The following is a 27561-nucleotide window of genomic DNA, read 5'->3' as shown; positions in this document are numbered from 1 at the left end:
ACAACACATTACGTAAATACATGACCTCAGCTATAAACAAACCTTTTGCCTTAGAATCAGAAGCGACTGCTTGGCCTTATTAAATGTGGTAGGAAGCACATCAAAGAATGCCCCAGGCGTGCCAGTTGCAGTGAGCAATGATTTTTGCTGGTTGCTTTAGAGAGCAGAGTTTCTTTTATTTAGGAAAAATCTTAAACTTATTTAAACTACCTTTAAAATTAAAAATAAAACATACAAAAGCAAGCTAAAATGAAATATATAAAGTTTGATTATCCCATAGGGATCCAATTTAACAATGGTAAAATTGTTCAATTGCATTTTCAGCTTTTTTATTCTCTGGCCAGTTGACTAAACAATGCTGCAGTTAAAAAATAACAATCCTATTTATACATTACAAATCTTTTATTATATACTTAGGTATCTGCTATCTATAGCTTAAATACCGTAGGATTTTAAAGAAACATACTGGGTAATGAATAAAGATTGTTGTGATGAAAGAGTATTTTTGTAGGTATCTTGTGGACTATTTCTCTATGTGCTGATGTGTGCGTGCACATACATATATAAAAATAAGAAAAAATATATGCGTACACACATATATATAGATGACAAAACTAAATGAAAAGTGAACATGAGAAAGTCATTACACATCTGTCAATATTAAGTGGATTTTACAACTCTCCTTTCATGATGGAGTTTCTACTTAGAGTTCCCTCTGTTGATCTGTTTTCGATTACTTCAGATCTTTATAAAATGAACTACAAAAACACAATTTAAAAAACTGGCATCCATCACCAGTGACTGCATCCAAGTGTAAGAAAATAGAAAAGTTGGACACTGAAAAACCAGCCTAATTTTTATTGTACATGGACGTCCTCCTCACAGAAAGTCAGCTGGTTTAAATTCATTCTGTTATGATTTGTAATATCTAAATGGAATTTTCTTCAAAGTGCTCTTGATTGATTGACCCTTAGCTGAACGTTTTGTTTTTATTTTGAGGCTGACAATAATGTTTGTTGGCATGTGTTCTGCTTCAACTGCGTTGGGACGCCATGAAGCTATCTTTATGAGTCATCCAACCACAATACTAAATACATGTCAGCAAAGGAAATATTATCCGAAAAGGGAAAAATCCCTTTGATGTACTTCAGCATGCAGAGATTTCTGCGAGTTTTGGAAGCTCTGCACACTTGTAAAGGACGGTGTACACTTACACTTTTTTTTCCCTGCCTACTCCAAGCCCCACAGACCACCCATTGCTCAAAAACAGTTCTGCTCTTTCAGCAGCAAAGTGTGTCATTTGGTTTTAGCACATTCATTTGCTGGGCTGCTGTGTTTATGTTAAGGGAAGCCAAACTGAGAGATGAAATGTTACAAGGGTGAAGTACAAAGTAGACTCAATTTTTCTCAAGTTAAGAGATGCCGATAATTTATAGCGTGGCTCCGATTTTCATTTTTATTTAACAGTGGAAAGAATTAACTAAATGCAAAGCTCTGTCAAGAAAGAGAGACAGAGAAGAAGAGGAGGAGAGGGAGGAGGAAAGATGAAGGGGAGACACAAAGAGGAGAGTTTTTGTCAGATATTCATAGAAGGCTAAGAAAACCGTTCTGCTTAGCTAGCAGTGCCCTCCTGAGACAGGGTGGCAGTAAGCGAGGAAAATAACAAGATAAATGAAATTTTTGCAGCTGCTAGTAAAATATTGAGAATCTGCACTTTTTTATTGATCTTTATGATCCTGTTGCCAAGAGCCACTTTGCGGTGACAAAATATGTTGACAAGTGCATATCTCACTGCCATGAAAAATGTGGTAGAAGATTCTCCTTATGTCTGCAGTGTTATACAAGGAACAAATTGCATTGCTACAGCCTATTCTTTATAGAAAGTCTAAATTTAAGGCCTACCAACCCTAAACACTTTTATCTTGAACTTCAGAATAATGTTTGTAGCAATTCTTCACTCAGAAAACTGGTTGAGGCCTAACTTTTTTTTTTGGTCTGTAGATGTTTTTCTGCCTTACATAAGCGGTTATAAAAAATGTTCATTTCTTGGTACTTTGACTGTATCACTTTGGTATGTAATCCTTCAGCAAGAGTGGACTGTTCCTCTTGTATATATTGAATTTCTATCCATCTCAGAGGAGTGTGTTTTACTGTTCCATGCAAAGCATAAGGGAAAAGCCACTGCAAAGTGATAACAGTTGTCTTTTATCCTGTGTCTGATTCCAATCTAGCACAGTTTTTGCTGCCATGTAAATGTCTTAACTGCAGAAGTATCACTCTGAAGCTATTTACATCAGTGCAAGATCAGGACAAGGCTCTTCTTTTTATGCTAAAGACATAAGGATTTTTCCCTTTTCCCCCTGTGTTCCCACTTCAGTGGTCTAGAAATACCCAGTGTTCTATCACAAGAACAATGTGTACAATAAGTTACACACTTATGGTAACACTCATTTACACATACTAAATTATTGGCACTGCCCTCACATTCCATGTAGTGGAAGATTTTAACTCTGCATGATCCAATTAATCCCATTATTTTATTTCCCCCAAGTCAAAGTCTGTTTTTCTCAACAACCCAAGGTCTCTCTTTTAAAGGTATATTACTGCCATGACAGGTCACTCCACACACTATCTCAAAGGTCTTGCTGAATGTATTTATTAGTTTAATTTCTCTTCACAAAAGAAATGTTGTCTACCCTAAAATATGTTAACTTTTGCAGGTGACAAATGCAAAGCTGTTTAAATGGCTGTACTTGCTGATCTGTATACATCACTCAGATGATTATACCATGTAAGCAGAAAGTACCATTCTAAAATCCCCCTGAAACACACTTTGCAAGAAAATACCTGTATTTTAATGGTATCTTGGTCCTTCTGAAACCTTAGTGTTTAATATATGCTAGATACAACTTGTCTGTAATGTTGTTAGCCTGTGCTACAGGAACAAAGTCCTTCTCTAATGACAGATTTGGTTTTAACACAACCAGTAGGTTATTCATTTAGCTGTCTGCAGAAATGCTTCCAAAACAATGAATTTCTACTGTAATACCATGAGCTATAAGATGAGAATGCTCTATTCCTAAATTATGCCATGTTTTCTTTTTTCTTGATTAGGTCAAATATATTCTACCGGGCTTGTATAGATATCCCCAGGGGCACTGAGCTGTTAGTGTGGTACAACGACAGCTACACATCTTTCTTTGGAATCCCTCTCCAGTGCATTGCACAAGATGAAAATTGTAAGTTCTTTCTTGCATTTTTACCTGTATAAGCCATAATTCCTCTTTCATGCCTAACCAGATACATCATAGAGCATTTTAGAGGGGGCTCTGTCCCTGGAACTTCAACACCTGTCTGGATGGAGCTTTGAGCAATCTGTTCTGGTGGCGTCCCTGCCCTTGGCAGGGGAGCTGGAACTAGATGATCTTTAACCATTCTATGATTCTCTGATTCTATGGCATTTAATGAAAGTTGCAGTATATTTAAGGTGAGGTTTGCACTTACACTGCAAAATTGTGGTATGGTTAGAATCACTGTTCTGCATCAGTGATTAATTAATGTATTGCAAACAAGTTTGTTTGGTTCTCTCAGTTGTTACTAGACCTATCATAAAACACCGTGTTGCCAAAACAGTAACGCATTGCAAGCCCACAGGGCCCCTGTCGGTGATTCTTTTTTTTCTATTACCTCTGAGCATGTTGAGAAAAGCTTTGACTGGCAGATTAAAGAGGTTAGATCCTTGTGGTTAAACATAAAACCCTACTGTTAGAAATACCAGCTGAATTTAAGCACACTGAAATGACAATAAATCTCTATTCCACCCTGACCATCTCCATTTTCATCCATTCTTTTACCTGTTCTCAACATTTTATTTCTCGTTTGCTAGGGATCCTCATGAAAGTAAGCATGAATAGTTACTTTTAACTCAGACAAAATCTAGTGCTGGATACCTACGTCTGTAATAAAAATGGGTGATCCAGGCACATCCTTCAGTTCTACTGCTTGTGTGTGAGACTTGGTTAGAGCTTGCGTCCATTTTGGCAGCTATATGTATCTATATATATCTATAGGGAGAAAACGGGAATGGACCGTTGACTTTGGTCTAAAGTAACTCTGTGACTGCCCACACTCAGTAAATGCTGTATAAGGTGCATGGTTTTGGTCCTGGACTTGGGCACTTTAACAGCATGAACTGCTAGGAAGAACTAGTGTCTTGTAGCAACTTAAATACTGAATCATGCAGCAATTAAACAGCAAGATAGCAGGGACTAAACTGTCGAAAATAAACATCCTTTCTCATCTTGAGTTTTCTGGAGAGTCTGTTGAGTTTGAGAAAAGTTTCAAAGAAATTTAGTTTCTGGCAGAAATATTTGCTGATAAAAGCCATGCTCTGGAGTGTACAATTTAGAAATATTATTTTTTCTTTCAGAAACTCAAGACTACAAAAATTTTATTTGAAAATCATTATGGATAATATCTATAAATATTGTCTCTTGCGATTTCTCTGTGAGATAAACCAGAGTTTCATCCATAGAGACACTGACATGAGTAGATGAAATTAATCTCTGACCTTGGAGCCATCTGCAGACTGGTATAGGACTTCAGTCCCACCTAAACTCCCAGAATGTACCTTCTGCTTATCTTCTGCACTAGGGTATTGTCAGCAGCACAAGTTCTGCCTATATTCCTTAGATCTATAGTAGCCTGATCTCACTGCTTCTGTGGACTTCTATGACCAAAATTTAAAGAAAATAAAAGAAAAGAAAAAGTTGATCTCCTTCTTCTGACTATATTGAGGCAAAATGATAGTATACAAATTGCTCCTGATACTGAAGAGACACAGAAAATGTATTCTGTGTCTGGAAACTTGAGATAGACACATCCATGGATGCAAACCTACTTAGAAATGAGGTTCTCAGATACTACAAAAAAGAATAGATTAGGATGGACCTCAAGTGACATAAATTAAATATCTTCTAATAATATAATATTTGAATTGTTATGATTGATCATAGATATTAGAACAGAACTCTAAAGCAACTGGCATGATTTAAAATATTACCAAATATTAAGTTGTGGTTGTTTTGGGGATTTTTTTGTTTGTTTGTTTGTATTTCTTTTACATTAAATAATATTGGCTGATTCTGGCTTAAAACTGAAATTGTCATGTTTGCTCTTAGAAGTCATGATTTGCTCATATTTGCTCTTATCATCATGATTTACCAAAACACAGCTGCAGTTTCTAATCATCAGTTTAATACATGGTATGTACCTCTTTGTACATATAAACAGTTTGTAACCAAATTTGTGTACAGAGACTTATATGTATATAATACATTTAATTTAAAAATTTCCATGAAAATAATAGCACGTGGGCCTGAGTGTGCCAAAATTAGAAAGCATTAGAAGTTACTCAGTCCAGTGGCCTAAATTATGTTTATTTTTGCATTGTGGTGCGAGCTTTTGTCAGCTGACTATTTTTCCACAGGACCCTTGCCTCATTCACTGTGTGATCTATATGGCTCTCAAGGTGTGAGGCAGCTGTTCAATTTCTTCTACTTGCTTGACCTCCTGCCTTTCTTATCACAAAACAATCAAATTCAGCACTAAATCACTTCTCTGTGAAAATCATATTGCATTTGTCGCTGAAATATCTGAGTGCCTCATCAGCCATAGTCCATTGATGATCATAAGACTAGAAACAATTTTCATGGGACTTTAAAACATTTTCATACCTGTTTTGTAGGTGGGAAACTGATGCACGAAGATCTCTCTGCCTTTACTTTGCAGTGTTTCATGGTGACCTAACTGCTATTAACCTCAGGCATAAGATGCATGATGAAGTCCCTGGCTTCTTACTGCATTGGCAGTGTGACCATCTGTGAGATGCAATGGTGTAATATCCTCAGAGGCCACCCTTTTGTAGGATGAGCGAACTATTGCTGCAGTAGATATTTAAGCCCTCTTATATCTCAAGGAGGGTCCCTGAAGGGATTTTTTTCTCCATGCTCTCAAAATTCATGCTTGCCTGTGATATAGCAGTCAGACATGCTGACTGCAACATGCAGAGTCAGGGTATCACAAGAGGTGCAGCTTTTTCTTTCAGATGACAATCCCATTGTGTAATAGAACTATATCACAGTCAGGCTTCTCTGGGTCCTTTCAGTCTCAGACACTCCCTTGCATGAATTTTCATTTCAGTGTCACAAAATCAGCACCATCCATTCAGATCACTGTCTCATTCAAGCCCTTCTTTTCTTTTTTTTTCCTTTTTTCCTTTTTTATTTTTTTGTACTTTGTTAAAATTAAACTGTTTCATTGTAGTGTCAAGAAAATGGTTGTTGATTTTTTTGGTGTCCCAAAATTGTATTAGTTTTAAAAAGGCATAAAAACGATCTTATTTACTTTTCTTGTTTTCTCCCAGTGAATGTCCCTTCGACTGTAATGGAGGCCATGTCCAGACAAGACACCCTACCGCCATTTAATAAAAGTAGCAAACTATCCCCTGCCACTCCACAGCGATCCATAGTATTTCCACAGACTCCGTGTAGCCGAAATTTTTCTCTCCTGGATAAGTCTGGGTCCATCGAGTCAGGATTTAACCAGATCAGTGTCAAAAACCAACGAGTTCTTGCAAGCCCAACTTCAACAAGCCAACTAAATTCTGAGTTCAGTGACTGGCATCTTTGGAAATGTGGGCAATGCTTTAAGACTTTCACCCAGCGGATCCTCTTGCAGATGCATGTGTGTACGCAGAACCCTGACAGGTAAAGCCCAGGCTCTCTTTATTTCTGTATCTACTGATAGTCAGATCCACTGCTTTCTTCTTTTATCAAGCTGTTATCATTTTCAAAACCAAACCATTATTATGGGGAGCCTGTATGACATAATTCATCTGCAGCTGCGTGAAGTAAGCTGATAAAAACTATTGCTTGCCTTCACTATTTGTAAAAACATTCAGCGCCTAAATGTGCAGATAAAAGGAAATAGCTAAGGATATAATCTTGGTTTTAGAATGGTTTGGTACATCTGATGGAGGCAACAAAATAAAATGAAAATTTATGAATATCATAGATGGAAGAAATGAGGTCAAGATAATTAAAAGTCTCTCTGTCTTCCAAAGATAATCTAACTTGCTGCTCAGTGGCTGTCACAGTCATTTCAGGGTTCACCTATAGTGTGCAATGCGTATGAACTTAATTAAGTACTAAGAGGTAATGAATTGGAATTTTTTGCTTAGTACTATTTTTCTTCATAGCATGCAAACCCATAAATCGTACAAAGCTGTCAAAAGGAAATACCTACTCCACCAGTGATGTGGAGGAAAACAGATGCCACTTATTCAATAAACTAATATCCACACAGAAGAAAAATGTTGACTAGATACCTCAGAGTCAAAGTTGGTTTGAAAGTTTGTCAATACAGAATTTTATGGCTGTGAACTGAGGATGAAATTTAGCTGAACAAGTGAATTAAAATTTCAGGTACTCTGACCGGTGGCACAGTAAATATAATGGAACCATTATTTATGAATCAAAGCTGGTTTATTTGACAATTTTGATAGCTGGCAGGACAAAAGACAAAAATCAAATTAATTCAATAAAAAAAGGCTGCCTGTATTTTGTCTCTTCTTCAGCTGTGAAGATTTGAGCATAACAGCAAAATCCCTGAAAGGTGTTTCAAAAAGCAGCATTTAATTGTGAATTAGAGTTAAAAATACCACTACCAAAAAAGCAGCAAAGACTGAGTCTGTGTATGTGTTTGTGTGCATGTCTATGTCTCCTCGTATACTTTGTGTGCTATCTACATGTACACATATGCTTGTGTGATTCTCTGGGTATGGAGAGAATAAATCCATTTTTCCCAAAGAAATGTCAAGCATGTTAGGGACTAATTAGATTCTAAGCTAATATTAATAAAAATTAAAAATTGATAATATTGTGAATGTGAACAGGCCCTTTCAACACTTTTCTGGATTTCATGCTTGCCTCAGCAGAAGCAAATGCCTTGCTAGGGAAGCTGTAGGACAAAACTGGTAATTTAGGTGTCACAATGTAAAATATGGGTCCTGAAAGGTCTGCTCTCCTACATTCCAAGGACTTTTGTGTTTCTAGTATTAAAACATCCTAAGCATACTGTAAAGCATAAAAAGGTGCATCCTGGAAGAATCTAGACACTGGAAAAGGCATGTTGTGAGGTCCTCCACATACTTTTTCAGTGATTCACCCAATCAGGTGTGACACCTAGATTTCACCCTTTGTTTTAACCAGTGACTTCCTTTGTGAAGAAGCAAGTTGCAGATAATAGTTAATGCAAGAAGGATCTCTCTTAATGGCACTATTCTCCGCTCCAAGTGACAGCTAAATATTTATTTTGTCAGAGAAAGAAAATGAGGATAAATCTGTCTTACCATTAGATCTTTCATTGTGGAGGTGAGAGATTAATTTTTTAAAATTAATTTTGTTCCTTTTTTATTTATTTCTCCCTAAGCAGCTTGTGTCAAATATTGTCTGAAACACAGACTGCATTTCTGGTCCTCAGTCTTAAAAGTGATCATTCTCATTAGAAGGGTACTGATTTGTGGTGTATTACCTATCAGTCCCTCCTGTGCCTACCCAGCCAGCAGCTTCCTCAGGAAAGTCTGGAGCATTGTCAGTTCAGAATACCCTAGGGCATAGTAGGAAACCATCTTGCTATGATTAAGGTCATTGCAATTCATTCCATGCTTGAAATTACCATAAATAACTGCCCTAGGATCTGGGTTATCATACCCTTGCTTGGAAACCTTTACAGTCTGAGCTTACATCACAAGAAACTTTTTGTCTTTTAGTGGGTGCCAGTTATTTAGTGATACAGTGTCTAGAAAAAAGTGGCCTTTGGTTTCTTAAACACTTTGCATTTTTCTAGATGAAAAATTTTTACAGTGTTGTACAAAATTTCCAGGAGACATGAAAGTAAGGTATGATTTGTGAAAGACTACCTGCTTGCCAGCCTGTAGTACTGGATGCAGCTCTCTGGTTTTTATTTTCTCAATGACATCTGCAGCACTGCTCCAGCTGATAAACAACTCCTCATTTATTATCAGCAATTTGTAAGCACACCAGCCATTGCATCTTTGATGTGACTGAAACAGCAGGGCCTATCATCTCTAGGAAATAGACTTTAGTCTATCTGTTCTGGCTTAGTATTTGTTTTGCAACAGTGCTGTGCAGGGGAAAAAACCTTTGAATCTGTACAGGAGTCTAATTCATGGTCTGAAATACAAGAAAAGCAGACTACTTGAAGCTTGAGAAACCCAAACAAAGATAATACAACAACTGAGATTAAGAAAACATCTAAATGAGATCAGAAATAAATAGGCCATAATATCCATAATTCCATGAAGTAGTAAGAAATAAATGATCCTATTTATCAGACCGATCACTTAATAAGTAAAAATAATTTTAAAACATGATGAATCCCAAATAGGAGAAATTATTAAAGTCTTCTGCTGTGGTTTTTGTTTTATTTAAAGATTAAGAATTTAATTTAAAATCACTTTTAATTTTTTACTGGTTTACTTATATACTTCTCTCTTTCCACAAAACATTTTAGGTTTGTTACATTTTTTAGGGCTTCTCTTTGAAATTAATGGTAATTGGGGTTGAAGTGTGTGTGAGAGGTGGAAATTTAAATTTGTAAAATCTTGAACTCGAGGACCTTCTTAGCCTTTAAGACTTGCTTAAGCCTTGACCAGACAGAAACAGTTTGAGAAGATATTTCTGGAAGCAAGAGTTGGAAATCTTTTTTCGTAGTTTTTTTTTTTTTTTTGTTTGTTTATTTTGTTGGGGTGGTGGTTTTCTTTTGTTTGTTTGGTTTTGGTTTTTTTATTTTTAAAGTTTTTTTAGGTTTTTTTATTATTATTATTTCCTCCCTTCTTCTGCAGAAATTCCCAACAATCCTGTTTGGAAGGCTCAAAAACTGGATTACCAAAACTACTTATTACAATGAACAATTTTTATTTGTTTTTTTTAACAGCAACAACTTTTCTGATAATGACACAGTCTTTTTTAATGACAGCAGTCTTCCACATCACTCTGATCACCAGATTCAGGATACATTGGTGTTCAGGGAAGGCAGAACACTTCAGTTCTCAAGACTTCTCTGTGGCATATTTTCATGTACAACCTGTACATCTGTATGATATATGTTCTCATTGATTGCCAGGGATTCAAGCTGAGAATCTGAGGGAAAGCACACTCCATAAATGTGTTCATGGATGATAGATTATGGATGCAATCTGGCACTCACAATTCTTCTTTAGTCAAAAGATATTATATTCACATTTTGCAATACCACCTCAATATTAAATAGTAAGCATGTTTTGTTTTGTTTTGTTTTGTTTTTCTTAACAGGAAGTTGAAGTTACCAGCTTAATAGATGTTTTTCTCTAATATCATAGTTTAGTCTATTTTGTGTTTATATTTTCTTTATAGGTTCTGTGTCTTTGACCTTGATGCTCTCCTCAAGTCCACTAACTGATTTGAACCTCTCTAAAACAGACTTCTGAAAAATAAGTGTTTTGAGCAAGAGTTGTCTATTTCTGTGTATTGAGTATTGCTCTGTTAAAGTGCTGAATTCAATGCTGGTCCTTGCATAATCTTCTCATAAAGGTTTGCAAGTGCCCAGAGCTAGTATTCAGAGCTAGTAGCAATAACAGGTCTACAGAGCAGAAACTCTCCCTGACAGCTTCAGAAGCTTGCATATGCTCCAATGCTGGCTTTCTGCTTCGGCCGGTTTCTTCCCAAGCATTTGTAACAGATGATTGCAGAACTCCCAGCAGGTCCAGGTCTGCCATCCCTGCTGCTCCGTGGTACCTGAGGTGCTCAGGACAGCAGCTGTGCTGCTTGAGGGGAGCACCAACCTGGCAGGGGATGTGGAGTGCAGTGAGAGTAACGCCCCATGGCTCTGCTGATGCTTGGGATGGTGCTGTGTGCAGGTTAGCAGTATCCTGAGGTGTCACTTTGCTCTCCAGCCTTAATTCCACTTGCTAGAAGAAGGCATTCCTCAAAAATACCTTCCTTTGAGAAAAACTGTGACCTAACTCCTCTGACTGCAGCTGTGCTCTTAAAAAGCTGAGCATTGCATAAAGGCCAGATCCTGAAAGCTGATGCTGGCCCCACCTCAAACTGCACTGCTTGTGGGGTTTGTGCAGAGGCTGTGGCATCCTCCACCCTAGACCAATGAGAAATGCTGTCCTGGATTCAAGGGAGCCCTGTGCCCCACTCTTTGAGACTGTGAGATCAATCACCCTTTTGAAGCTCAGGAGCAAAGAGGAAGTCAGGAAAAACCACCAGGATGCCTGCATGGATGAATGAGGAACTCCTGGATTAATTCAAAGACAGAAAGGAGGCCTCCAGAGAATGCAAGCACAGACAGGTAGCCCGGAAGATATACAGACAGGTTGTCTAAGCAGCCAGAAATCCCTTTGGGAAAGCTAAAGCCCTGATAGGATTAAATGTGGGCAGGGACATCTAGGACAACAAAAGCTTCTATTGTTACATTAGTGATAAAAGGAAGGCCAGGGGAAATGTGGGACCTCTCTAAAGGGAAACAGGAGACCTGGTGACCTAGGACATAGCAAAGGCTGAGCCAGTCAGCAACTCAACTGGCAAATGTTCCAGTCACACCACCCATGTCACAGATGGCAAAAGCAGGGACTGGGTGAATGAAGAGCTGCCAGTTGTAGAAGATCAGATTGAAGACCATCTAAAGAACCTGAAGATGTGCAAGCCCCTGGGGCCTGGTGAGAAGCATGTGCATGCCCTGAGAAAAATGGTGGATGAGGTGGCTAAGCCACTATCTGTCATATTTGAGAGGTCATGGCAGTCTGGTGAAGTTCTGCTGATTCAAAAAGGGGTAACATAACCTCCACTGCTAAAAAGAAAGACCTGGACAACTACAGGGCAGTCAGTCTCACCTTGGTACTTGGCAAGAGCATGAAGCAAATCCCCCTGGCAACTAGGTTAAGGAACATGGAAAATAATGGGGTGACTGATGACAGCCAAGGTGATTTCACTAAGGGCAAATTTGTCATGTCTGACAAATTTGGTAACCTTCTACAGCAGTGTTTACAGAGTTGGTGAATGAGGAATAGAGACTGAGGTCATCTACCTGGACCTGTGCAAAGTGTTTGCACCCAGCAGCCTTGTCTGTGAAGTGAAGAGACATGGATTTATTTGATGGTCAGATCTCTCAATGGGTAAGGAATTGGCAGGAAAGTTGTACTAAAAAAAGAGTTCAATGGCTCAGTCTCCAAGTGGAGACTAGAGATATTCCTTAGAGGCTGCATTTCGGCTGATGCTATTTAGCACAGCAGTGCTTTTTGGTGACAGGGACAGTGGGATCAAGGGCACCCTCAGCGAGTTTCCTGATGACACCAGGCTTTGCAGGGCAGGTGACATGCTGGATGGAAGGGATGCCACCCAGAGTGACCTTGGCAGGTTGGAAAGGTGGGACGGGGTGAGCATCATGAAATACAACAAGAGCAAGTGAAAGTGGTTCAGGGCAATCTCAAGCACAAATACAGACTGGGTGGGGAATGGACTGAGCACATTCCTGAGGAGAAGGACTCAGATATGTTGGGGGGTGAGAAGCTGGACATGAGCCAGGTGTGCACTTGCAACACAGAAAGGCAAACGTGTCCTGGGCTGTGTCAAAAGCAGGATGTGATTCTCCCCCTCTATTCAACTCTTGTGAAACCCCACCTGGAGCACTGCATCCAGCTCTGGGGATTCCAACATTAGGAGGATGTGGATCTCCTACAGAGAGTCCAGAGGACTATCCCAAAGATGATCAGGGGCATGAAGACAGGTTGAGAGAGTTTGGGCTGTTCAGGGTAGAGAAAAGAGGGGCACAGGGACACCTTATATGAGCTTTCCAGTACACATAGGGGCCCACAAGAAATCTGGAGAGAGACTTTTTGTGATGGCATTTAGTGACAGAACAAGGGATAATGGCTTTAAATTGAAAGATGGTAAATTTTGATGGGATGTAAGAAAGAAATTCTTTAGTATGAGGGTAATGAGACAGACTTGAAATATTGACAGAGAAGCTGTCAATGCCCTGTCTTGGGAATGATCGAGGCCAAATAGGATGGGGTCTTGAGTGGAGGATGTCCTATAGGAATGTGCCCCCACTTGACGGAGTGACAAAAATATCCTTTGTCCCCTTAAAAAGGAAATAAGCACAGAAGTTTCTCTCCTCAATTAGGTGAAAAGACATCTCATAGGACCCGGGGGTCTTCACCTCAGACTTAAGGATAGCTAATTGGACAGGAGCCACAATTTACTAGAAAAAGAAGAGAAAAAAAATAAACTAACTGCTTTTGTGAGGGGTTTTACCGGGGGCAAGGACCTTCTGCACCTGGTTCGGTTTTTCTCTGCAAAGAGTTTTGTTTATTTTGCCTTTTATTAAAAAGTTTTTGTTTCCAACACTGCCACAGAAGCCATCCTGCTGATTTTATGCCTTCTAAGGTAGCTGAGCCATCTTGGGTGTGAAATAGATCTCCAGGAGCTCATGAGACCTGGCTTGAGGAGACTCATATTTCACCATGTCCCTGCCCACAGCAAGGGGTTGGAAACAAGATGGTCTTTAAGGTCCCTTTCAACACAGACCATTCTCTAACTCTATGATCATGCTGGCTTTTTACTTCTTAGTCATCAACAGGGAGAAAAACACTTTCAATCACATGCCAATCTCTCAGATGGTGTTTTCCAGCTCTTTCTGAGGGAAAAGGATACAGTGCTGTGCTATTTCGTCTCACTGGGCTGAGTTTCAATGGCAAAGTTACAAGTATTCAGGAACTAGCCCTTACAAGAAATTTCTAAGATTACACTAGAATTCCATATGCCCCTTGAAAAGAGCAAATTCACTTCTGACAAGGCCAGACTAAAAACATATATAATCATAAAGGAAATAGTTTGAAAATGCAGTGGAAAATAATGATTGGATTTTCTAAGGTTCTAGTAATTCAAAGAGTTAATAGTTTATGATGTAGAAAATAAATTTATAACACTTAGATACACTTAGGAGTCAGAATTTGGAAAATATATTCTTTTGACAGAGGAATAGTAAAAGACAAATAAAGCTATGTCAGGTTTGCTAAACGAAAATCTAGAAAGAATTAACCTAAATGTACAGCTGTCTCTCAGTAGCTATTTCAGATGAAAGCATATGGATTTTTCTAGTCTCTTAACGTGCTTTGTACATATTAGGGGTTCTACATTTCTTGCCCAAAGCATGAGCTTTGGTGAGGTTCAGTAAGCCTTATAGGGAAGCCTGACATTTTTACTGATCCCATACATGATGTGGTTTCACCCAGAAAAATATCAGCTGCAAAGTAAGGAAATTTTAAGACAGGAAAAGACCTCACCAAAGAGCAAAATCATTCAAGAGATTGTCTAGCTTAGAGAGCAAAATTTATTCCATAGTGTTTTAATTTTGGAAAATGTGTCTTGCACAACTTGGAAAAGCTCAAATTATAAATTACCACAAAACCTGAAAACTATTACATTAGAATTGCTCTCAGAATTTCAGTTTGGATGGCCTATATTCCTATATGGGCCATCATAAAGTCAGAGACTGTAGGATTAAGGTTTCCAGAAAAAGCTGGTGGATTCTGAATGTCAGTACACCTAGACAGCTTATCAATGATGCATGGGATTAATAACAACAGTGTAAAATTTTTCCAACAGGAAAATTTTCTTCTGGGTAAGTAGATTTCCCTTCTTTAAGCTCAAAAAGAAAGATGTGGAGCTAAAAGCTCCTATGTAACTAGGTGTTCTATAAAAAACATTAGAACTACTTTTGATGATTGTCAGAACATCACTCTCATCTGCACGTGGCTGTAATCAGTTTAGCTGCTCTTAACTGTAACTTAAAATTACGATCTGGTAAGATTTTGATTCACGTGGATACTGTGAAGCTCAGGAAAGTACAATTCATGTGTTGGTTATTCCAAGGAAATGAGTTTTTCTGAGCTGCCAGTGCATTCAGTTCAGCAGCAGATTTTTGAAAGCACAGCCTACGAGGACCAACATTTCTGTCCCTTTGTTGCTGTTCCTCCTTGTCTGCAGAGCTCTGTTATAGCGAGGTCACCATCTGAACTCATTGTCCCAATGCAGACAAAAGTGATGGCAGAAGACACAACTGCTGCATCAAAGGCAGGCGTGCTCTGCCCATGTCAATGCACTCACTGAACCGAGCACAGCTCCTGCTCAGGCCTTCAGCACCACTTTCATTTTTTTTGAAAAATAACATATTGATTTTATCTTCTTCCAAGAAAAAAAAAAAAAATTCCGAGCACAGGAAAATTGTTACCAGAGAACAGAATGATAACTTCTGTACTTATTGAATGTAATTTTTTTTTTTTCTCTTTGAAAAATAGTAGCGTCCAAAAGTTGTCAGAAGTTGGCATATTTAAATCTGCAATTGTGCAAATTAGAGCATTTTTAAGATGTTACAGTATTTTAATGCATTTTTAGGCTCTCCTTTTAAAATTAATTTTGCCTAATGTATGCCATTTATCTAACCTTTAAAAAATTAGGCATCTTAGCATTAATTAGAATTACTTGGATATAAATTGGATAAATTCATCCTCTGCAAAGAGAAGGGTAACTTCTTTAACAGTTTTTCTCTCAAGATGTGGATCAATCAGAAAAATGGAGTCAAAGTGATCTAACAATTGGTGATCTTTTGCAGGGATGATTTACTTGAGTGTAAGCCAGTGAAGTATATTCCGAGTATTTTGTAAAGAAGACATTTATTTTGAGGCAATGAACCCATATTGTTTGCCATGACAATGTTCACCTATATCTGGTTTGAAATTTTGACTGTTTACAGACAAGTTGCAGTGTGAATTTTCACTGCATTAAGTTAATAACATTGATTTATTTATCGTTTTAAAAAATAAAAAGAATAATTTGCTTTATGTCACATTGCATCATTTTTTGTGGTTGCTGTTAAAAATAGATAACCAGAGGCTAATAGATGTTAATGGTCTCCTTCACTATAAAAAAAATCAATGTTTCTTGGATGCAGAATATATTATTACTTTATTTTGCTTAAAAGTGCTTGATTACTGCATTCACCAATTATCTCTGTTTTATCAACTCTTGAAATTTCTTACCAAATTTGATAAATATTTTCTGTGCAAATTAACTTCAGACTCCAAGAAAGGTGAAAACTGGACAAGTTACTACTTGTCTTTCAGTAAGAGAAACAGAAAAACACTTTCTTGGTTTTTGTTTTTTTAAATATTATCTTACATATTTCTGTGTATTTTTAAGGGCCACATCATCTAAATTACCTTTCCACAGCTTTCATATCTTACTTTCAAACTTGTTAGAGAGTAGTTAGATTTTCAAATGCAAGTAATTAAAATTGTAAGCTATTGAGTTATTGATGAATACTGAGCTATTAATCAAGCTAAAAAATTCTACAATCAGGGTTCAGTGCTCTGAAGCACTGTAAAATAATAGTATTTGTGTTCAGTGATGCAAGTAGCCACAATTAAGCAGTTCACTTGACAAATGAGATAGTTCACTTTATTTTGCACTTAATTGAATTGTACATGCCTGGTCACCATTGTCTCTTTCCCTTTAGATTTGGTTTCTAGCTATTTAAACATATACATTTATTACGGAGAGAGCAATTAAGTTGTGTGGGCCATTGGCTCTGGAAACGCAGACACCAAGAGTTAAAATGTTGTGTATGGTAAAAATCATTATTATCCCTCCAGAAAAAAGATCTTAATTTTCTTAGCAAGCAGTCTGATAAGCATTTAGGACTCTGCTACTAACTTAAAACAAATGTGAAATAGAAAAAAACCCCTAGTAGGGTGTTGATATAAAGCCAATTTTATTGAACAGAAATATATAGACATGCTTTCTTGGCATTTTATTTTAGTTACCATTTCAGAAGACCAGTCTCACATTGTTGTTGTGTATCCTTTTTTTTCTGTGTTTGCAGTCTGCTTGTTATGATTCTGAATTTGTAACATATCAGTCAGTTTTGTATGTTTGTTTGTTATGTTTATTTTTAACAAGATGTGTTGTTGAAAACCTGAGTTCTGGGTTTCCTTCTAAGATCCCCAAAACAGACATTTTCAATCTAGATGGGAGAAAAAGTGTTAATGAAATGTAAAGATTTTCAACTGAAATAAGAAAATAGAAAGATAATTTTAATACAGCAGTCATTTTTTCCAAGCCTCTCATTGAAATAAGTGATCTCTAAAATCTTCCAAAGCAATATGAGGAGTTTAATTGTGAATAGCTACAGAATAACGACAGGATGTGCACACAACCATCAGATATGCATTTGCAAGTAAGGCTGTAGTTCACACTAGCAGACAGAGGATTACGAGTCCCTCAGCTCCATGTGTGTGGATCTTTTTTTCTTTGACTAAGGAGTACTGTCGAGTTTGACAGAACTAAGGCAAGCAGATGTGTACTGCAGGCTCACTAGTTTGCCGATTTATGGTTTTTGGTCCCATAGACTCTCTTTTAATTCCTGCCCAAGAATTTCACATTTGCTAAAGAGGTTGTGAACTTTTGGGTTTGCGCTTCCCAAGAAAGACCCAGAGAAGCGCACCCGCTTTTCTCTTTGGAGACCCTTGGGAAGATCAGGAGCCCCCGTCCTGTGTGGTTTCCTGCTGGTGCCAACACACAGCACTGACGTTGCCGTTTCCCTTCCCACGCAGGCCCTACCAGTGCGGCCACTGCTCGCAGTCCTTCTCGCAGCCCTCGGAGCTGCGGAACCACGTCGTGACGCACTCCAGCGACAGGCCCTTCAAGTGCGGCTACTGCGGGCGCGCCTTCGCCGGGGCCACCACGCTCAACAACCACATCCGCACGCACACCGGGGAAAAGCCCTTCAAGTAAGTACTTGAGGCCAGCGGCTTTTGCCAGCTGAGATTAGAGAGGGAAATGCATTGCTGCTGCTCACCAGCACCGCCAGCACTCGGCTGATGATCCCTTGAAAGCCAGGGTCAGACCATGAGGTGCCACAGGGCTTGCAGGGGTTGCAGGATGAAGAGAGAGGCAAGAAATGTTGACTTCATGTCCAGAAGGCTTGATTTATTATTTTATGATATATATTACATTATGACTATACTAAAAAGAATAGAGAGAAAGTTCTCAGAAGGTTAGCTAAGCTAAGAATAGAAAAGGAATGAATTACAAAGGTCTGTGTCTCAGCAGAGAATGAGACTTAGCTCTGCCCTGAGTGGTGAGTAAATCTAAACATCCACCTGAGTCTAATCACAGATCTACCGGTTGCATTCTACAGCAACAGATAACCATTGCTTACACTTTGTTGCTGAAACTTCTCAGCTTCAGCAGGAAAAATCCTAACGAAAGGATTTTAATAAAAAGATGTCTGTGACAATGAGGTGAAACAGCTAGTGGTGCTGTTAAAATCAGAATTTATTTGGCTTTGATTTTGAGTTTCTTGAAAGCCCTTGCACAATCTTCTGTTCTCTAATGATACCTTGATTATTTTAATTAAGTAACAAGCTGCTGCCAGAGAACCACAGCTGAAAATATGATCAAGACTGAGACAGGCCATGTTGTAAGAACATTAATATGATGCTTTGATGTCTATATGCTGAGGTAGATGGAGCTTCACTTAAAAGCTAATTTGGCTCTAGTTATATATGGGGAGGAATATGCACCTCCTTTTAGTCTCAGAATCACTGAATAGGAAATGTAACTCTGTGGCATAAGTTTTGAAAGATCATAGTAATTAATTGAAAGTGTTCAGCTGTCTAAAGTATAAGAAAAAAATGTCACCTAATAAAGATGATTTTACATTAGACAAACTTTGTTAATTTCTGAAATTTTCAATTACTGATATTAAAGCTAAGCACATACCTGTCTCAGAAATCTTCCAGAAGTGCTCATTTCCAGCAATAGTACAGCTAATCCTGATATTTTACCTTCTGTTGTGCAAGACTCTGCCTACTAAAGAGGAAGGGCTCTCCAAAGCAGAAGAAATATATCCCATGTTTGTGTCTTTGTCTTGGCTGAACTGACAGGCTCAGAGTACATATATGTGGTCACTGGAGCAATTCCACCTAATGTATCGATATCACTTCTTTTGGAAGCTTCCTGGATGTTCCTAGGAGGAAGGGGAATATGTGTAGAAGGTGTGTGTCTCTCCCAGTTCTCCGAGTACTGTCTGTTCTCTCTCTACTTTTCTCTGTTTGACTCTTTTTTCCCTATTTTTGCCAGACAGTGCTTTTGATCTGGTTAGTGTAAGGGAGCTCAGCCTGTCAGAACCCCCCGTAACAGCCCCACAGAGATACTGGTGAGCACACTTTGCCTCCATATAAGGCTGGAAGGAAGCACAGCCTGCAGACATGTCTCTGCTGGGGGCGAGGGGGCAGAGCCAGGAGCAAAATGCTGCAGATCCAGTACAGAAGAATTGGCATGGCAGGAATCATGGCTAAGATGTTGTGGAAGCTCAGAACATCTAAATATCGACTTCTCTTGAGCCAGTCTGTGGAATGCTCAGAGCCCACAGAAAGTGAGCCAAAAGTGGTGCGAGCAATCAGATTGATTTTATCTAGTTGCTGTGTAAATAGATTTTAGTAATTAATGGAAGGGGTTTCCGGGTCAAAATGGAAAATAGATTTCGTTTAATGTTAAGGTGTTACTTATGTGTAACCTTGTTGACTCCACTTAATTTTTTTCCTTAACGTCCTCTTTTTGTCATGTTTCCAATAGATCTGCTATTTTGCCCAATTTAGAGTCATTATTTTTCCCCTTTGGTATACTAATTTTTTACCCTTTTCAAAAATGGACTTGATTACAGCACAATTTCATTTGTGAGAGAGCTTAATGTATGTAATACAACTAACAAGGTGTCTGGGATTTGTTTTTTGTTTTGCTTTGTTTTGGTTAGGTTTTGTGGGTGTTTTTTTGGGTTTTTTGGCTTTTTGATTTTTTTGTTTGTTTGTTTGTTTGTTTGTTATGTTCTGCCCTGCTCAAGTGGAAGCATTTAAGTATTCCAGGATGTATCTGACTGTTCCTTAAGTTGCAGGACAGAGCAACAACAACAAAAAAATGTATACTTTATACTGGTTCTTTATGATGCATGGCATAATTTCAACTGTGCAAGGTGTTTCTTTAGTTTCTTCCTCGAGCACAAGAAACAGTAGCACCATTTTCTCTCTGGAAGTCCTGTTGAAGTATTTTCACTAAGCTGACTAGTAACTTCATGTGAAGCTGAAACTGGAGCTGCAGGTTTTCCCATCCCTGCTAGTCAGATAAAAGGGCACACAAGCCTTGATGCTGCAAGCTGTTCAAAAGGGCAGATTTGTCTCTCATGCAGGACTACTTGCATTTGAGAGAGGAGGAGCAGAAAATTATCCAGAAATCAATCTATCATCTCTGATGGAGAAAAAAGAAAGAGCTGCAACTCCTCTTGATGTCTCATCACTGTTTGGATCCTCCTTTGGAAAAGGGTTGCACAAGATCTGATATTAAGAAAGTTTAGGAAAAGGCCCTCAACAAATTCTATTAAGCAAGAACCATAAATAGAACAAACAAAATATCTGTCTATTGATCATGCAATTTAGGTTTTAAATGTTTGTTTATGGAGAATTTTGAGTATACAATTACACACAATAACAAAAAAAAAAGACAGAAAAGCGAACTGAAACAGTGTTTCTGTACCTCAGAGAAGTTTGTATTTGTGGTGATGTACGCACTTCTTTTAACTAATATTTTAATGTTAGAAAGAATTGCCATGCATGGGTAGTGATAAATTACTTAAATTATAGCTAATTTATTTAAAATAACTTGTCTAATTCTAGCTAAGTTATTTTAAAATAACAGGTATAATTTTGAAGGTGCTTCTGCTGTGAACGCAATCTCATGATTACTAATGCAATAGGGCAGCTGTTTTCATATGTGGTTATAGACAAATTACACTCAGCATGGATTAAATCAGCAATGTTAAAAGCTAAGTATGTTTGTATGCATATTATTTCCAGAAGCTGATTTTAAAAATGTTGAACACTGGTGACAGTATTTACAAAAATATTTTAGATTAATTGTTTTGTGAGAGCATGTTTGGGATTGGTTAAAAAGCTTTTACTGTGAGAGGCCATTTTCTTTGTAGGTTCTAGGTAAATTTGGATGTATTGTGGAAGACTCTTCTATTTTCTTTTCATTAAGATAACAATGCTAAGTGAGGTTATCTGTAGTCAAAGCTTTAGCTGAATTTGACTTTTCATGTCATCACAAGCTATCAAGCCAGCCACACCACTGTAATGTTTTTGTGTATTCTTATCTTACTGAAGTCTCCACTATGGCTGCTAGTCTGGGAACAAAGATCTTAAGTAAATTAAAATGCAGGAGAAAAGGGAAAATTATTTGTCACCTCTGTTCTCCTGATTTTTTCTCACCCCCTCCCTATTTTCATTTGCCTACAGAATCAGGCTTATTCAAAGACCTAATATTTAGCAGTCAATCCAAAATAATGAAGAGGAAAGATTCTTTCAGCCTCCAACAGCTCACATATTTTACATTGTTACTTACTGAAATACAAAAGTGGTCAGCATTCATTTTAGGTTGAATATGTACGTTGTAACTGCAGTGACATCTCAGAGTTGTCAGGAGGGATTCTCTTTGGTTGATAGTTTTTCTTGGATTTTTTATACCCTTCCAAAGGAGTTTAAAACGTACTTGTTGAATGAAATCTTAAAATGTTTATTTTGAGAGTATCAAATTAATGTCTTTTTTTCTAAAATAGGCCCTCAGCATTTTCTCCACCCAAAGCCTTTCACAGAGGTTGACATAAAAGTGCAAATTAAACCAATCCTCACTGTCAATGTTTTGAAAGCACTGTGAAGCAAACAAGCAGACCAGTAACAATGAGGGCTATCTAAACAAAACCAGAAACCCCAGTACTGTAGAAATATCCCAGGACTATTGGTGCACTTTGTGAACTTAAGAACAATTCTGTTTACCACCTCCACCCAAGCAAATCATTCCAGGAAACCCTGTGGAAGAGTGAAGCCTTGAGGCTGAGGAGGTTGAATGCTTTAGGACATTGCTCCTTACAATTACAGTGTACACAGACATTGTAAAAGAAGGGAACATGGATCCAGTTTTCACTGATGGTGTCTAATTGTTTGAGGACTTTGGAATTGCTTTGGACCTATATGCACGTGGGGCCGTTTAAATTCCATTCAAATGCCATCAGATGGCCCTAATGTATCCCAGTTAGTAAGTGTCATTATTGCCAATACATGTATCTACAGTGCAGGCTTAGCCAAAATTTGTTGTGTCTATCATTCAGGCTTGGGCTCAGTCCCATAGTGGCTTGGTGTGCAGACACATGAGCTATGGAGTCTTTTTCCTTTCTGACAATTTTGTCCACTGTTCAACTGTCCAACACAGCATTAAACACGTCTGGGTTACATACAGGAACATGCACATGAAAACTCACCAATCCCATGGGCAGAGCTTATAGAAGTGGTTATTCTGCTATGATGGGCTGGGAAAGAATGGTTGCTAGAGTACATCACAATCCAGAAGAAAAATATTCCTGCTCTTCTTCCCATTCCTACCTACTGTGAGACAGTAATGCTGACTGCTGTGACACTATTATCTTCACCTTTTCTATCAGTTTGTATCCAGCAACAACTTCTCTGGACCACATTGAAAAGAGGAATCAGGAGCCTAATACACATCTCTGCCCATAAGCCAGGTACTTATATATCCAAAACTATGGTCGTGAAAACACCACCCACATGATTTGGAAGTACCTAGAAAATCCCCGGCACCTTGGGTAATATCTGAAGGTTATCCAGGTACAAGAGAAAGACAGGGGAATTAAGTGCCTTGTCAGAGGCTTTATTCTGACTTTTGCCCAAGGGCTGTGTAAATGCAGACATCACAGTTTGACCAGCAGCAACACTTGGCACCCACAGCCTTCCTATTCATAAAGGGTAGGTGCTTGTATCAAGAGATTTACCCCCTTTCTGTTCTCTCTTTAGCATCCCTCTTTCCTGTGCTTGATGTTAGTGTATCAGCCTGTAGCTGGGAAGGTAGAGCACTCCTACAACAGAGGAATCTTGTGGATGAAGGATGGGAAGTTGTGTTTTAAAGCACTGTGGTAAACCTTGCTGTGCACTTTCACTAACAATGCAAGGTGCCGAGTGAATGCCTGCCCAATTCCAGCCTCCCAGACAAGCCCCAGAAAGGACAAGGAGGCCTGCCACAGCAAATGGTTTTGGTGGGTAACACTGTCTTTGGATCACCCTATAGCCATCATCTAAGTCACTATAACGGTGCCCTAGGCATCCTGTTAGCCCATATTTCCTTTATTTGGCCAGGGTCTTAAAATCAGGGCTTGCTACACCTGATTTTATAGGTTATGTTGCAACTGTATCACTTACAGCTTAGTTAGGCAAGGATCCAACCCTCCTATTACTCATCAAGCAAAGTACTTGTCTTTGTGGACATCAAAATAACCAAACTATCAAGTTCAAGTAGACAGTAATATCTCATACAGACTAAGTTAACCCCCCAGCCTTAAAATTGATTATAATGCCTCTGTGATAGATATATATGTATGTATATAAAAATAATACAATAATTTGCAAGTTTGTCAGGCAATGAAAGGTAGTATATTTTGACACACTAATCCAGTAAGTAATCAGTTTTCTAATAAACAATCAGCAGTGCACTAATGTGTCATCAGCACTTCAGGAGCTCTGGAGAGTGGATGATCTGCACATAGACGTTAATGAATACCCCAAAAATCATTAAGTAATCAATACTTGTGAGTTATTTTCATTGAGCTGATAGGTCTGATACATTAAAGCTGACATTTTACATTTGTCAAGATCACAGTGCAGTTTTTAACAGTGGCATAGGATGCTAAAAATATTCCATGAAAGACAATCAAGGAAATACAACTTAAAAGTGTTGACATTTTAGATTGGTACAGTAACCTGGATGAATGACTCTGTAATGTCTGTGCTAAATAGTCCTGAAGCAGAAATTTATCCCCAAAAATTATTAATGTGAAGAATATCCACAGTTATACATGTGTGTAAATATCTTCTTTTTTTTTTAATAAGCAGATCACTGACAGTTCACTTTCTATCATTCACATGATAGAGAAAGATTAAATGAATTAGCTGAGTCCGTTGCTTTTCTCACTTCTCCTTTGAAGGTGAACGATTCATTGCAGTGATACTTTTATGAAAATCTTTTTTGGAGATAAGACATCACATGGTACCATTAAAATGAAGATGGCTTTTGGAGCAAGCACCATACAGAAAGGATCTGCTCCATCCATGTTTGTGACTCATCAAACCCTTCTCTAATGTTCAGAATGATAATCAAGAAGGCAGCATTTGGGAGATTAAATACAGTAGCGTGTCTTTAGAGCAGGGATAAGGGATTAATTCCAAGGCAACCATGGCCCCTATTCTATCCTCTGCAGAATTCAATGGCTTTGTTCATTTGTTCATGCAATATTTTTCTTGCAGATTATGGTTTTCTAAGAGAGAACAGGGTAGAAAGGGAAACAGTATAAAAGCGAAGCAACACTGATGGCTGTTATGAGTTCTTGCTCAACCCACAGATTTCGCAAATAGTGTGGACGCCTGCATCTCTATGTGCCTTTTAAAAATGAATCCTACTACATGGTCAGATCAGATAAACAAAGAGTTTTCTCTTGTTCTAGGACTGAACGATTACTGCTTTGTGATTTCTCATCCTCCAATAGGCAATTGTGGATTTTAAAAAAGCAGAAGGTGAAATTCTATTTGTCATCAATTTCTCTTAGGGGATGCAGAGCAGAAAACTGCAGACCAGCTGCCTCTTTGATGGCTCACTCCTAAAAATCTCTTTTTGTTCTTTATCTATTTGAACTGACAGTGATCAGAGCTACAGCAGGACAGGCCTCTCTGGAGAAATCACCTTCCCCCTGTCTATTGACAGATTCCTCTGTTCTGAATCAGACAGGCCTTGTCCCATCATAGGCATCAAGGCCTTGGAAGTAGCCACCAATTAAACCTCTTGAGCCAGTAAAATCTGAAGCCACTTTTGAGTGTCTGTTCTGATTAAGCAGGATGAGACAAAGCCCATCACCCCCCCCCCCCCCCCCCCAGAGCAGCTCCCTGGTCTCAATTTTCTCTCTTGCCTTCACCAGGTGCGAGAGGTGTGAGAGGAGCTTCACACAAGCCACCCAGCTGAGTCGACACCAGAGGATGCCCAATGAGTGCAAGCCAATAACAGAGAGCACAGAATCAATTGAAGTGGATTAACTGATTGACTGGTTGGAATTAAACTGCAAGGAAAGTCATGATTAAATGTCACGGACACTTAAGCAAAACCAAAGATTTCCTCTGAGCAACTTTCAATCAGTCCCAGAAAACCAAAAGCAGTAATAAAATAAGTAAGATGTTAAGAGATATTGATCCTGGCATGGAAGTGAGACCAGGAAAGAGATTATTTATTTATGACTAGGGATGAGTCTTATTTCAATTGACAAGTTACTTGGGACTGTTAACATTTCAAGTCCCTTCATGTATTGCTTTAATTCTAAAAGCCTTTATAATTGTTATTTAATGCCAAAGTGAGGAGTCTCAAGGGTTCTTCTGCTCATAGTTATGACTGAGAATGCACATGGACTTGTTTATTGTTGCACCTTTTTTTGTAGCATGACTCAACGGACCCAGATGTAATCTGTACATTTAGCTGGGCTGGGCTAAGTTGATCTTGACATGGCTGTAATAGAAATTGCTGTGTGGGATGGAAAGTGATCACGAGCTATACCTGGGTCAGTGTCAGCCACCTCAGACCAAAGGGCATTCCATTTCCATAGTCTCATGCCTCACACTGTGTGCACTTTTTCATGCAAATAGTTTGCATTGGCATTGCCATAGATATTCTGGGAAAGAAAAAAAACAAAAACAAAAAGAAAAAATAGTAAAAAAAATGGAATGTTGTATATCTGCAAATATACATTATACAAAGAAACAAGTAGGAAAACTGTGTCAAACTAATAGAACTTTCAAATTCAGTTTAATAGCTATGAAAGACAGAGGTGGTAAAAAGTATTTTAAACACTAAATATTCCAGTCCATGTGTAAATAATATTACAAGGAGCAGAAAACCGAGAAGATACTTTTGGTTTGGGTAACTGATTTAATGTTCTAGGAAAACCAATCAGAAATCCAAACTATAGTCAATTGATATTTTCAGTCTGTTATCTGGATCAAATTGGAAATGCTCCTGTATTAGATGAAGCTTTCAGTACCGTTGGGCTGAGCTTTAAAATAAAAGATAGATCTGAATAGAGATACTTTATCAATTTCTTGGAGGCTTCATAGCATTCACTTCATAGAAATTTGCCTGGTACAGTGAATGAAGGAAAGCCAAAATATTCCCAATATAAATGTAAAAAGTTCAGATGTCATTACATTGGGTTGATTTAACAATTTCCATATTGGCTTTTTCCCATGCTTTTATCCATGATGTATTTCAGATTTCACGATTTTGTCTAATCAAATTATGTTTTCACTTCTAGAAACCAGCGGCTTTTGTTTATATATTGATTGTTTCAATGCTATAGCAGTAGGTTGACAAAAATGTTTAAAAAAAGGAAAAAAAAAACAGAAAAAAAAAACTAAAAGAAAAAAAAGAAAAAGAAAAAAGAAAATAAATTAAAAGAAAAGAAACAAAATCACAACCACCAAGAAGCAGAACCTAAACAGTCTGAGGTCATGCTTTATCGTAAGGTAATACTGCAAAATACAGTTGTGGAGAATATGGGGATTAAAATAGATTAATTCAGTTTTGCACCAAAACTGAAGTGCTGAGTAGCTCATAAGGGCTCAGTTGATTATATTAAATATTTTAAACACATTTATGGGGATGATTTTAAATATGTAGAGAATAAAGTATCCAGTTCTGTAAAGGGCTAGACAGAATCAGCTACAAATTTGACACCAGGTTCAGACCATTTATGAATTCTGCAAAGAGCTCAAGCAGAAAAAGAGCTTACAGTAAAATTCAAATGCATTTAAAAGGAGTTTAAAAGCTAAGACATCCATACTGCATGGTGTTCATTTATTATATTTTAAAAACTACACTGAAGAATCTGGAGTTTCCAAAGCTTTGCAGGGAATTACTTCAGGAGTATTTGTGTTTGGCCATTGAAATGTAAAAATTGTGATGGGGAAAAAAAGACTTTTTTATCATTGTTCTAGCAAATACCAGATTATCTCATAAAGAAGGTTTATTCCTATGAGTTTTCAGCTCTATTTCTGAGTGCAGAGGTATGGGGAGTGAGCGATTCTGTCACCTGCCTGATTCTATCCTCAAAACTATGAGAGACTCTTAGCTACTATATAAATGTGTTTGTTTGTTTGTTTGCTTTTAGGTTCAAAGAAGCATGGGAAGCTGGGTAGGAAGACTTGTAACTTAAAGGTGACTATTTGAACAGTGTTTTGTTTCTAGCAAGGTTAATGAAACAGAAGAAACCAAAATAAAA

The 27561-nt window shown here is 38.1% G+C and overlaps 1 protein-coding gene across 1 annotated transcript in view; it reads left to right on the top strand.

Moving 5' to 3' along the window:
- Nucleotides 1–25330, top strand: part of PRDM6 (PR/SET domain 6) — a 75381-nt gene extending 50051 nt beyond the window's left edge. Inside the window, exons 4-7 of the mRNA XM_054288801.1 lie at nucleotides 3115–3239; nucleotides 6425–6767; nucleotides 17741–17917; nucleotides 25216–25330. Of these exons, the coding sequence (XP_054144776.1) occupies nucleotides 3115–3239; nucleotides 6425–6767; nucleotides 17741–17917; nucleotides 25216–25330 (760 nt within the window). The remainder of the gene's footprint in view (nucleotides 1–3114; nucleotides 3240–6424; nucleotides 6768–17740; nucleotides 17918–25215) is intronic.
- The last annotated feature ends 2231 nt before the right edge of the window (nucleotides 25331–27561 follow it).

Source organism: Melozone crissalis, unplaced genomic scaffold (genome assembly GCF_028551555.1).
Source record: "Melozone crissalis strain CALT ecotype California unplaced genomic scaffold, PUWL_Pcris_2 ptg000005l_1, whole genome shotgun sequence".
NCBI classification, from domain to species: domain Eukaryota; kingdom Metazoa; phylum Chordata; class Aves; order Passeriformes; family Passerellidae; genus Melozone; species Melozone crissalis.
The sequence above is the reverse complement of the archived record's forward strand: the minus strand, read 5'-3'. Positions and strand labels throughout refer to the sequence as shown.